Source organism: Convolutriloba macropyga, chromosome 3 (assembly GCF_964194025.1).
Source record: "Convolutriloba macropyga chromosome 3, txConMacr16.3, whole genome shotgun sequence".
Lineage (NCBI taxonomy): Eukaryota > Metazoa > Xenacoelomorpha > Acoela > Convolutidae > Convolutriloba > Convolutriloba macropyga.
Genome location: NC_134470.1, coordinates 45,922,316 through 45,935,601, shown reverse-complemented (window position 1 = coordinate 45,935,601; position 13,286 = coordinate 45,922,316). Strand labels below are relative to the sequence as shown.

Genomic DNA, 13,286 nt, shown 5'->3' with positions numbered 1-13,286 from the left:
TACACCGGCTATATGTAGGTGAAAATTGGTGATCATACGTTTGCATCGACGTTTTAATTTGATGTGTGGTGGTTGGAATATTGTGTTGTTGAATGACAAGGATATGTGAAAGTAGTTATTAGGCTTCATGGGGGCTGTGAAAGTTGAAGTTTAATCGAAGATCGTTGGCAGTATATCCTGTAAACTCTGTTGATGTGAAGGTGTATACTCCGTCGATCTGAAGGCTGTTGACAAAATTATGTGGGTTGGATTCCGGAGACGTTAGCTTTTGTCGAACTGACAAATAAGGGCAAAATATAACGAAAACTTGATGATGACTGTTGTCGGTGAGGGCAAAGAAACACTTGTCGGTGAGGGCAAAGCTGGATTTCGCGTAGTTTTAGGGAAGTTAAGGACTTGGGGAAGTTAAAATTCGTTTTGTATTTTCAAAGCGTTGTTACTTCTTCATGATTGTTTGAGCTCGATTGTTTGAGCTTGTGTGAATTGAATATTTGATACGCTGACTTTGGACAAAATGATTATGGAAATTTAAAACCAATACGCGTTTGAAATTTAAAGTTTAATGGTTTCAAGTATTGTGTAAAACTTTAGCTAATTTGACTGCGGGTCTGTTCAGCACTCCGGTTGATGTCTTGATTTCGAAGGATCGTGCTCGTCCGTCCAATCCATTATGGCATTTCGCAATTCGACCCATTGGCCAAATACCTCTCGGAGTGAACTCATGCAAGAGCCAGACTAAATCACCTTCTTTCAATTGTTCTGATTCTGTTCTCCACTTTGGTCGGCTGATAAGATCTGATGTGTACTCTTTTTGCAAACGTTTCCAAAAATGATCCAGTAATGTTTGTGTGTAAGAGAACTCCTTTTTACTAAACGTTCGGCTGGTTGATGTCAACGGTGCTAAAGGGCTGTAAGGGCGTCTTAATAAGAAATGATTAGGGGTTAGTGCTTCTTCGTCGTTGGTGTCTGAAGAGACATATGTAATTGGTCTGGAGTTGAGAAGTCCTTCAGTCTCGGCTACAATTGTCTGAAAAATTTCGGCTTTCAATTGTTGGCTGCCTAAAATTATGAGCAACGTGCGTTTAGCAGACTGAATTAGCCTTTCCCATATCCCGCCGAAATGAGGGGCTAGAGGTGGATTCAGTTTCCATGTAATATTTTGCTGCTGTAGCTGGGACTTGATGTAGTCGTTGTCCACATTGATTTTGCTCAGATCCAACATTTTTTTCGCTGATGTGAAGTTCGATCCATTGTCAGAGATGATTAACTCGGGATATCCTCGTCGCTAAACAAACCTTCTAATGGCTAGTAGACAACTATCTGTGTCCAATGTCTGACAAACCTCCAGATGCACAGCTCTAGTTACAAGACAGGTGAAAAGACATACGTATTGTTTTTCCAATTTGCGATTTGTGTGCTCAATGAAAAAGGGTCCGAAAAAATCTAACCCAACATTTAGAAAAGGATATTGTTTTCCTGCTTCTGCGAATCGGAAACTGGGTAGGTCGGCCATAAGGGGGGTGATATTTTGTGCTCTCCATCGTCGGCAAATGAAGCATGTTTTACTTAGTTGTTTCAAAAATCGTCTAAGACCTATAATGATGAAATCTTGTTGCAGGTGTGCTCGGACAAACTCTGTTCCAAGATGTTTACAGTCGTTGTGGGCTTGCTCAATTATTAATTTAGTAATATTATCCTTACTGTCAAGAATAATTGGATGTTTCTGGCTGTAGGGTATTTTAGCGTGCTTTAGTCTGCCTCTTGCTCGTATTAAACCATCTTTGTCCAGGAAGGGAGTGAACTGTAATAACTTGTCCTTTTTGTCTAGTTCATTTTCCCGTTCAAGGTTTCTTACGCTTTCGTAAAAAGTTTTATGCTGTGATTGTCTCAATAGATGGTGTCGTGCGTCTTCGTAACTGTTTGTGACTGGTCGTTTTCGAAAGATATTGACTGCTTTCATTACTGTTTCGGTCCGTCGCATAAGTTTATTCCAACTAAAGAAATCATTAGTGTCAATAACTGTGTTTGAAGTTTCTGTACGTAAAACGTTTATCGCTGTAAATTGCTGGTCTTTTTGGAAATTTGGAACGGGATTTTCTAGGAGAAATTTTGGCGCTGACAGCCATTTTTCTTTCAAGTCTGTTAAAGAAAGTCCTCTTGTTCCGTGATCTGCAGGGTTGATTTTACCAGGTACAAAATTCCATTGTTCTGACTTAGAGTTGGCTAAAATTTTTGCAATTCTATTTGCTACAAAAACTTTTTGGTGTTTTGTTGATTTAATCCAACCTAATGTGGCCATGCTGTCAGTCCAGAACTGAATTTTGTCAAACTGTGCTGTCATTTCGCTTCGAACAAAAGAAGCAAGTTCTTCTCCCATAGCTGCTGCTTCTAGTTCTAACTTCGGGATGGTTGTTGTTTTAATGGGGGCAACTCTTGCTTTGCTAACAACATATTGAGTTGTTATTTCTTCTGCGCTTGTTGATCTGATGTATATTGTCGTTGCTATTGCTGTACTTGATGCATCGCAAAATATGTGAAGTTCATGCTTAGCATCTGGGTTGGGGATCAGACATCTGCTAATAGAAATCTCTGGCATCTGCTCATATTCGTCGACCCATTGCTGTAAGTCGTGTTGGAACTCTCTTGGAATCTGATTGTTCCAGTTGTTACCTTGTTTCACTATTGATTGAAGAATGCATCGTACTCTAATGGAAAACGGCGTGAAGATTCCAAGGGGATCGAACAATGATGCGGCGAGTGAGAGCAATTGACGTTGTTGCATGCTTTTGACATCCAGTTTTAAGTCTGGTCTTTTGAAGATGAAAATATCTTCCTTGGCATTCCACATTTGTCCTAAAATGCGTTGCTCTATCGCTGTGTCTGCATTTTCTCCAGTTATTTTCATGACTGTGTTTGGGTCGTTACTAAAAAACTTTGTAAGTTTAAAGCCACCTTTGTGTAATGTATCCTTTACCTCTGTTGTTGTGATTACTGCGTTTTCGGTTGTGTTGAAACTTTGAAGGTAATCATCCATGTAGAAATTGTTTCTTATGGCTGAGTAGGCTTCGGGATTACTTAATTTGTTGTCTTCCGCACATCTGTGGAGTGTGTAGATTGCACATGAAGGGGAACAAGTTGCACCAAATATTAGTCTCTTGTACTTGAAAATTGTTTCTTCTCTATCTTTGTTCCACAAGAATCTTAGTGCGTCTTGGTCTTCTGTTCTGATGGCAACTTGCATGAACATCGCTTCGATATCACCGGTTACTGCAATCTTGTACTGCCGAAATCTCAGAAGAAGTCCAACAAGGCTGCATAGTAGATCTGGTCCGGTCAAAAGAGCTTTGTTAAGTGAATGTCCTTTGTATACTGAAGCTGCATTTGTGACCCGTCTTACTTTTTTCTTCATTTTATGTTCAACGGGGTGGTGTGGGAGATACCAAAGTTGTGAATTCATGAAACTGGGTTGACGTTGTGTCTCTTCAACAAATCCATTTTCGATGTCTGCTTCGATGGTTTGGTTGTAACGACAAAATAGGTCTGGTTCCTGCTGAAGTCGGTTTTCAAGTGACTGTAATTGTGCTTTGGCAAGAAAGTAGTTGTTCGGTAGCTTAGTGTCATCTTTCCAAGGTAGTCCGATCTCATAACGAGAACCGTTGTGGCATGTCGTCCTTTTTAGTGTTTCAAGAGCTTTCCTGTCATCTGCTGTCAGTGTCTTTTTTCCGCTCACTAAACTTTTTCCCTCCATTGTCCAAAACATTTGAAGCATGTCGTTCTCTATTTCCTGTTCTGGGTTCTTAATTCTGTTGTAAAGCGTGATGTTGTAATTGACTTCTTGTTTATTACTGGTTGGCTTGTATTTCTGTGGTATTGGTCCTGTAACGGTCCATCCAAGCTGCGTCAAGACTCCGTATGGGGTTCCTGGTGGTCCTGTTGTGAATTTAAGTGGTACTGTTGCTATGAAGGCATCCGCTCCGATTAAAACTCCTATTCTGTTATCTCGTATTTGTGGAAATGTGATGTTGTTAAGATGATCGTAGTCGGCGCAGATAGAGTTCAACATCTCAACGGGTACATTCGGCATTTGAAAGTCAGATGCTGACGTGGCGTACACCGGTAGGTTGAAAAGAGGTCGGGTGCTGTTGAGTGATCCAATTCCCAGAAGAATTTCAGTTGATGTTATGATATGTTCTCCGTAAAGTGAAGAAATTGGTACTGCAATGTGATCTGTGTTTTTTATTCCGAGTGCTTTTGCCATTGAGTTTGTTATTTGTGTGTTGTCGCTCCCGCTATCCAAAAGAGCATATGTTTCTATTGATACGTCTTCTGTGTAAAGGATAACCGGAATGGCTTGAAGTTGAACTTGAGGTCGTATCCACGAGCTGATTTGGTTGTTGCTGCATGTGTGATTTTGTGGTCGTGGGTTGCTGTTGTTGTTGTTAAAGTTCTGTTGCCTTTGGCTTTGATTTTGTGTGTCTGTTTGGTTATGAGAATGTCCGGTGTTCTGTTGTCGTGAATTTGTATTTGGCATGAAGTTGTTCGGATTGTTATAGTTTCTATTGAAGGTGCTTCCATTGTTGTTGTTGGGATTGTAATTCTGATTGAAACGGTTAGTGTTATTGTTTTGACCAAACGAATTACGTGTGTTGTTGTTATGATTGTAACCAGCCATTCTTCCATAGTTGTATCCATGTGGTTGAAACTGTGATCTGTTTGCGGTTATCTGTGTTTGGTGTCCGTTGTTTTGCAGACCACGATTGTTGTGATAATTGTTTGCAGGTTGGTTTTGAACCTGGTTGTTTGTTTGTTGTTGATGTTGTTGCTGTTGGTTTCTTTGCTGTTGCTGAGTTGGTGAAAATGTCTGTGAGCTGTTAAAGTTGTTTCTGTGAATTGTTGAGTGATGAAATCCGTTGCAGTTTTCGATTCGACATCGGTAATGACTGTTACACTGTCCTTTTGGGTGTTCGGTGAGGCAATTTGGGCAAATTTTCAGTTGTCTTACTGTTTGTTGTCTTTCGTTAATATCTTTATTGAGGAATTGGTTGCATTTTCCTAAGTTGTGACTGTAACCACATAGAGGGCATCTTTTGTTACTTTGCTGTTGGAAGAGTCTGTTTGATTTTTTAGACGAACTGTTTTCTTGATTGGTTGGTCTTTGTGATGTTGACAAATCTTCGCAAGCTTCTGCATAATTATCGATCCAGTCCTTAAAATGTATTAAATTAGGTTGAACAATAGCTTGTCTAAGGACGTATTCGTTCCATCTGATTATCATTGTTGGCGCAAGTTTATCTTTTGCAATCTTAAGGACAGCTGAGGATTGAAGATCTGATGTGAAATTGTGAAGTATGAACGTTTGAACCATTTGTCTAAGAAACGCTGCAAAAGATACAAAACTTTCGGGGTTATTAATGGTCGGTCTGGGCCATTGTTCCAACTTATCAAGGTAAGCTGCTGTAACATGCTGTGGTTTCCCGAATCGTTTTTGTAATTCTTGCATTGCTTCATTATAAAACTCTCCGTTGTATGAGTATCCAATAATGCTGTCTTTGGCTCTGTCTGTGAGGGCGTTTTGAAGATATGTCATCCGTTGGGCATCTGTCAGTGTTACATTGTCTTGTATTGTGGCTTTGAAAAAACTAAACCAGTCGTGCCATCTCAATGGATCTCCGCTGAAGGATTTGAGTTGAGTTTTTGGAAGATTAATGGTGGATGTGACATGTTGTTGTTGTGCTTGTCGTGGCAAGAAAATGTTTTCTGTTGTCTGTGTATGTTGAAACTGTCTGTCTGGTTGTTGGCCAGTTCATTTGATGTAATTTGGTAGTCTTTGGTCCTGTGCGTTTAGATTAAAATTGCCAAGATTGTTGTTCGTTTCTGGGATTAGGTTGTTGACGGCTTTTCTTCTCAATTCTCTTTCATTTGATTGGTTACCTCTATTGATTTTGTTCGCATCTTGATAGAAATCGATGCTTTGAAGACATTGCTGTTCTTGATTTTGAACATGTTCGTGAATATTTGAAGTACCTTGACCTTGGGTCTCCTGAAATTGGGTATTTGTTGAAGCAAGGTTAACATCATGGCTCTTGTCTATTTTTCTTTCTCTTTTTCTGGCTCCTTGTATTTTTGGTTGTAGTCCATAATGCGTTGGGTTACTGCTTAGTCTGATGTTGTCGATTTGTTGATGATCGTCGCTTACATCGTCTGTTGATTGCAGATAATTACTGTCGTAGTCTGTTGTCTGTTGATTTCTTCTGTGTAAAGGCGTGATTTTATTTGATGATTGTTTCCTGGTAAAAGGATGTAAGTTTCGTTGTCTTGATTGTTGCTGATGTCGGTGTGTTTTCTTTTGTGTTTTCCGTTGGTCTCGGATATTAGTGTCAAATGTCTGATATGAACTGCTATCAGATTCGGTACTTACATCTGATTGGTGTATTTTTTGTTTCCTTTTAGCGTGTTCGTTGGATTTGGGTTTGTCGTTTGATGTAGTGGTACCAACATCGCGTCTTATGGTGATTGGTCCGATGTTTTGCTCTTTATAGTTAACTTCAATTGCTTCTCGGGTTTTTGTCAAGTCCTCACCGCCATTGCTTTTTCTTTGCTCTGCTGATATGTGATGGTCACCATTATTGAGTGGAAAACTGGCTATCATCCTTGACGAAGTGCATTCTGTGTTTGAGTCATCATTCGGCTGTAATGTTTTCTCGCGGACTTGTGTGAAGTTGGTTTTTGGATCGGTGCGTCTCTGTTTTTGACTGTACCCAAAATTTCTCAGAGGAAACTCAATGTAAGAATTCGGGTTACACTGGTTGTTACTTTCTTTGTTTTCGGAGTCCCCTCCTTCCAATGACGTTGTATCTGAATGGGTAGCGCTCATTATCAATTGGTTACTTTGTTTTCTGTCATCGTCATATTTCTGTCCATGTTGGGGATTTCTGCTGCTTTGTTGTTTTTGTTTTTCTGAATCTGAAAGTGTAGGTACTTTATCTGTTCTGTTCTCTGCTTTTGATCTGCCCCTCAAATTGTACGTTTTTTGTCTATTGTAGAAGGGTTTAGGAGTTGTTGAGGGTTCGTCATTTTGGGTGTTAGTTTGATGTGGTTGTGCTCTTCTTTGCTGCTCTGGCAAATGGCTATCGGAGTCTGTAGTAATTTCTCTTGAATGGTCTTTGCCATATTTTTTCCATTTCAAGATAACTAGACTTCGTTCTGCTGATCTCTCCATTATTTCTTTCAATTCATTTTGTGTGAGGTTGAATTTAAAAAGGTCGTCACAGAGTTTGTCTAGTTGCAGCTTTTGTTGAGAAAGAGACTCATAGGACAAATTGATGCCCTCTAAATTCTCCTCTTGAATCATCGCCTCAAGGTAGTCGACATTGACTGCCCATTCTGCTTCTCTCCTCTGCAGCTGTTGTTGTATAACCTTTTTCTTATTATTGGCGCCAGGCATATTGATACAGGTGCTTTTTGCAAGAGTTTTGAACTTTGTTCTTGTTTGATCTATCAGTTTGTCAGTTTTAGTTTTTATTAAGTTTTTAGAACAGCTGAATGAAACAAGTATTATCAAAAGCAACTTCAAAGGACACGCGTAAGAGTATTCAGTTTGTTTGCTGCATTAAAACAGCCGCTCTAGACGCTTTTTTCTTGTTGTCCTGTTAATGTTTTGAGGGTGTCACTGCTCTGTGGGAGGACGATATGACTGCTTTTATACGTAAGCTACTGATTTAAGGGTTTTACCTTTTCGATACAAAACTCCTTTGTTCTGAAATTTGAAAGAAAAAGCAATCAGACCTGTTTTGTTTTTAAGGAAGTGAAGTGTGTTGTGGTCTGATTTTTCTTTTAACCTAAACTTTGTTGGGTCTGTTGAACTTTGCAGATTGTCAGAGAACGTCAATTTTTGTTTTACTGACGAATAATATCAAAATGTCTTTGTTATCGCCTTTGATGCTAAACGTTATTCCTTGACGTTTAAATCTTTTCTGCAACGAACAACCTAAATCCGAAGTTTTTTTTTTTAACGTGCCCTCTGAAGTAGAAAGCGTTTGACTGTAATTGCTGTGTTCTTTCTTGCTTTACATTCTTTTTGAATCAAAAAATCGGAAACTTGATGATAATTAACTACGATAAAAACGAATTGTGGGTGTTCTTCTATTTTTTTTTAATGTGTGTGTGTGTGTGTGATGAACACTGTCTACTCCAGAGTTGAAAACAATGTACACGCTTCCTGAGAACTAAAAAACGTTATTGAACGCTAATATCATCGAGGAATATGGAATATTTTGTTGCAAATCGAAAAAGTGCAAAGCTTGTTTTTGTTTTTTTTTTAAACAGGAGCGTGGACAAAGTTTTCTTATATTAGATAACAGGTATATATAAATATGATATTAGTATATAAATATGATATTAGTAGGTATTTTATAGGTATATATTTATATAAATGTTACTTCGGATGAAGACCCTTTGATTTTTTTTGTTAACTTTGTTCTTCGTTAGAATTTGAAAATGAAATTAGAACTATTTGGTTGCTGAGAGACAATCTTCTGTAGACGTCATTTCTTGTTACACATTTTTGTGCTTATCTATTCCTTTCTTTCTTCTTTTTTTTCAACTCTCTATCTTCTTTATTCTGGTTCTTCGTTATTGTCGCGAAGTGACGGCTCCTTTCTAAAAGGTTCTAAAATACAGCAAACATTTTGAGTTATAGGAACAATGGAAATGGTATTGAGAAAATTTTTTAAAGTACTCCCTGATTTTGTTAACTTTTTTTTGTTTCAGTTTCAGAATTTTGGTTGCTTTCAATGTGTTTGTCGTTAAAAAAAGGTCACCAATGTTTACTACTTATTAACAAGAGATTTCCAGATTACAATGAATTGCTAGGTTGCACACGTGGGTAAAACATAAAACCCGCAAATTTTACAAATCAAAACAAATCAGAAGTCATCAATCAATCAAAACAAATTAAGGAAATCAAGCTTGTGCTTGAACAAACCAATGTTCAAATAAGGCTGTAAATGCATAGTGTGCGTTGTTTTTTGGTGCACACATTATAGTAACATAATGTGAAAATGCGTCAACTATGACAAAGATGTAGTTATTTCCTTCTGATGTAGGGTAAATTGGTCCTTTTGTATCTATCATTATCATTTCGTTAAAGTAAGTTTTTGTCGGTGCTAGTTGTTCTTGTTTACTTTTCAATTTTGTGTTCGCAAACACTTTGTTTGTTTGACATTGTATACAATCTGCAATTAGTATTTGTATCCAAGTTGTAAGGTTTGGAAACTAGAATTTTTCCATTATGTTTCGTTTTGTTTTTTCGAGTCCCGTGTGACCTACTAGGTCTATGCAATGGTTCTCGTAAAATGTACATTGTAATAATGTTAGTGCTAGACAGATTTGTTGTAATGACTTTTTATGAATATTTATCACAATTTTGATTATCTCAGAATTTTCATCAATGGTGATCGATTTGTTTTTCCTGAAGTATGCGAATAGTCCTTTATTTCCACGTATGTCCATTGATACTGAATGTGGTTTACTGTTATGTTTTTTCCACATCTTCACTTTGTGAAGCACAGGGTCTAACGTTTGAGTTTCTTTGATTAGTTTTTCTGTTACTTTTGTTTTTTCGTCATAGAAAATGTCTGATATTTTTGAATTTTCATAGTTTTGTTTTTGTTGTATTTTTATGTTATTTATCAATCTAAGATAATCATCGTCATGATGGATTGTGTATGGTCATTTTTGATTTTTCTCAATAATGAGATCATCTTTCTCTACAGTTGGAGATTGCCAATTCTTTATTTTTGGTTTATATTTTGGTATCAGATTTGTTTTTGTCTCTTTGTGATACTTTTCGTATGATATTGGGTGATATTCGTTTTTGTCGATTTTAATTTCGAAGTAGTTGTTGTGAATGTTAGCTAGTAGGGGGTAATCTGTTCTATCTGTATTTTCGTCGTTTGTATTATTGCATATGCTTTATTTGCATTCTAGGTTATTTGCGAATGGCGTCTTCGCAAAGAAGAAAATGATGTTTTCTGGTAGTTCTACTGTTATGTCGCGTGTTTTAGTAAAATGTTCTTCGTCTATTGTTCTGCTGAAAAGGTCAGGGAGGGCTAGGTGTTTTCCTTCTGTCCAAATTATGTGTAAGTTTGGAAATTTCATTATTATTAATTGAAATCTATAAACTCTATGGTTTGGTTTGTTCTTTTGAGTAAATAGATAGATAATCGGTTTATGGTCTGTAATTAATACTATTGGGTGATTTGAGCCTGTTAAGAGGAATTCGTACTCTGTTAATGCGAAAATGATTGCAGAGCTTTCTCTGATTATTGTAGATCTATCGCATTTCTATAGTCGCATTTCTATAGTCGCATTTCTATAGGTGTGAACAATCTAGAATTTGCTGATACCAATTTCACTTTCTTTTCAGTTGGGTATTGTCGTAGCAATGCTGCTCCAATGCCTGTATTCGATGCATCTGTTATGATGTAAAATGGTTTTGTAGTGTCTGGCATCGTTAGTTCCAACTTGTGTGTTATTGTCTTTTTCATCTGTTCAAAAATTTTTTGATGTTCTTATGTCCATTTGAAATCAGTTTCTTTGTGTAAAAGATTGTAGAATGGTTGTAATATTGGCTGCATGCCATATACGTATTTTGCAAGAAAGTTAATTGTTCCTAAGTATCTTTAAATGCCTTCAAACTTTTTGGGGGTTCTAGTTTTTGAAAACCGCCAATTCTTGAGGGCAGTGGTTTCACTTTTTTATCTTCAATTATATGTCCAAGAAATTTGAATTTTTTCAACATAAAGTATGTTTTATCAGGCGCTGTTTTGAGGTTCTCTTTTAAGAGTACTTTATGATATTCAATGAGAGTTTCGTACATTTGTTCGTACGTTTGTTTGAATGAATATATCGTCAACGTATGTAATTACTGTTCCTTTACGAATTAATGGATAAAGAAAGTGTGTTAGTATCGATGCAAATGCTGCGGGTCCGATTGATATTCCGTAAAGTAAACGTTTAAAGCAATATTGTTCATTGCCAATGGTAAAGTGAGTGTATCTCATTGATTCTTCGTCTAGTGGTATTTGGTTGTATGCGCTATTTAGATCAGCTGTTGTGAATATTGTTCCATTTATGCGTGTAAGTGCGACGTCAACAAGTTCGATCGGCCAATTACACTTTGATTCTTCAATCATGCTATTTAAGTATCGTGCATCTAGTACTATTTTCAATGATTCTCCTTTTCGTAATATAATTACTGGATTTGTAAATGTATTTCCTGTAGACAGTTGTTCTTTGTTCACTGGTGCAATTATGTCGTACTTTTTTAGTACGTCCAGTAAATTATGGATTCGTTCTCTTAAGTGTATTGGTACTTTGCTTATTCTTGTTTCTTGAAAATTGCATCTTTCTTTATAGGTAGATTCGGCTTCAGTTTTGTTTTTCCGACGTCAAATTTTGTCGTTGCGTAGACTTGTCTGTAATCTAATATGATTGTTACTACTTTTTCAAATTAGTTTTGGGTTAAGTGTGAATGTTGGAAATCGAACATTTGAATAAATTCTTTTTCTGATTCTGTGTATTTATTAATGTTAAATTTGAATTTGAAATTTGGTTTTCTTTCGAATGTTGCTACTTGTTCAATTGTTTCATTGTCTTGTATGTTTAGTATTTCGTTGATATCATTTTCATTTTCATATGTTAAGTGATATAATGCTGTAAATATGTCTATGGAATTAGTCTGATACATTTCTTCGTTCTGTTTTTTGAACGTAATGTTTTGATACATAAAACCAATTAAGCCTCCATTAATTGTTATTTTGTGTTGATTTTTATTGACTAAGAATATGTCCATGAAGTGTTCTTTTTCTCTTGTAAGATCTTTTATATCCGTGAATGATAGATTGTGATACTTGTTAATTGGTTCGAAATAGTAATTTGAACCATAAATTGCTTTTCCGTTCGACTTTTCCATGTGTCTGAAGATGGGTATCGGAAATGTCATGCATCTATGTTGTTCTTTTTCGAGATAGATTGATTCTTTGTTATAAATTGGATATAGTCTAGAGTAGTAGGGTTATCTTTTTGTACTGTTCATGAAGAATGTAATGTCATTATCTAGAATTGTGTTAGTGTTTATTGTTAATTTGTTCGTATTTACATTTATTGTTTCTGTATATTCCTTGAAGAATGGAGTTCCAAGAATGTTGTGATTACATTGAGTAAAATAAAAATGAATGTTTAAGTTGTGTTGTATTTTATTTCTGTTATTTGATATTCTATCTGGTGTTAGATTTAATGTTATTGTTCCAAATGTTTCTATGGTTGTATTATTTGCTGCTGTTAGTGTTTTGTTTGTTCGTTCGAGATGTATATCAGAGTTGTTGTATTTTATTTCATTCCAGGTGTCTTCGTTTAAGAGGTTTAATGTTGCTCCAGAGTCCAGTAGAAAATCAATTTCCAATACTGGTTTTTGCTTTGTAATGTCTTGTTCGAATTTGTTACACTGATACTTTGGTAGTATCCATGTTGGGTTACTTTCTAGTGCATTCACTATAGTATTGCATGTGTCTTCGTTCGCGTTGTAAAATTTGTCAAGTATTTCTTGATCTTCATTTGATGATTCGGATGTGTATTCGTATTCATCAATGCCAGGTGGATCTTCGTTTTGTCTATCTGTCTCTATATTATTTGTTCTGCCTTTATTGTTATTATTGTTATATTTGTTTCCATCTGTTCTTCCGTCTTTTGATTGATGTCTGTTATTTTGTTCTCGATGTGACGAATTTCTTCTATCATTTCTATTGTAATTGTTTGAATAATGTCTGTTATTGCTATTGATCTTTGTCTGTATCTATCAGTTCTATTTGAATCTCTGCTATCAAATCTTTGTCTGTTATAATTATTTTTACTATTATAATTTCTGTTATACGGTGATTGGTGTCTTGATTGATTGCGATTTGTGAATCTTGAGCTTGATCTACTATTGTTATATCTATTATAATTATTGTTTCTGTTGTAGCTGGTTGTTCTACTTCTATTGAAATTGTTTCTATTGTAACTTGTATTTCTATTGTTATATTTGTTATTCGAATCACTGTTTCTTTGATAATTTGACGTATTATTGTAGTTATTTCTTGATTGTGGTCTATATCGCGTTCTGCTTCTTGAGCTGTTGTACACTGGTGATGTTGATGGTAGTTGTCTTCCATTGACATTGTTAGAGTCGATTCTTCTATTCGGTAAACTTTGATTTTTTCTCATGTGACCATGAAATGTTTTTTCTT

General features: G+C 36.2%; 2 protein-coding genes across 2 annotated transcripts in view; both read right to left on the bottom strand.

Moving 5' to 3' along the window:
• Nucleotides 1–13,286, bottom strand: part of LOC142337087 (lactosylceramide 4-alpha-galactosyltransferase-like) — a 147,027-nt gene that overhangs the window by 79,684 nt on the left and 54,057 nt on the right. The gene's annotated exons all lie outside the window — the stretch shown is intronic.
• LOC142336642 (uncharacterized) lies at nucleotides 569–5,587 on the bottom strand. The gene is made up of 3 exons (XM_075385552.1): nucleotides 4,642–5,587; nucleotides 2,287–4,326; nucleotides 569–1,059 (listed from the first exon to the last, which is right to left on the bottom strand). The coding sequence occupies exons 1-3, from the start codon at nucleotides 5,585–5,587 to the stop codon at nucleotides 569–571; spliced, it is 3,477 nt and encodes a 1,158-aa protein (XP_075241667.1).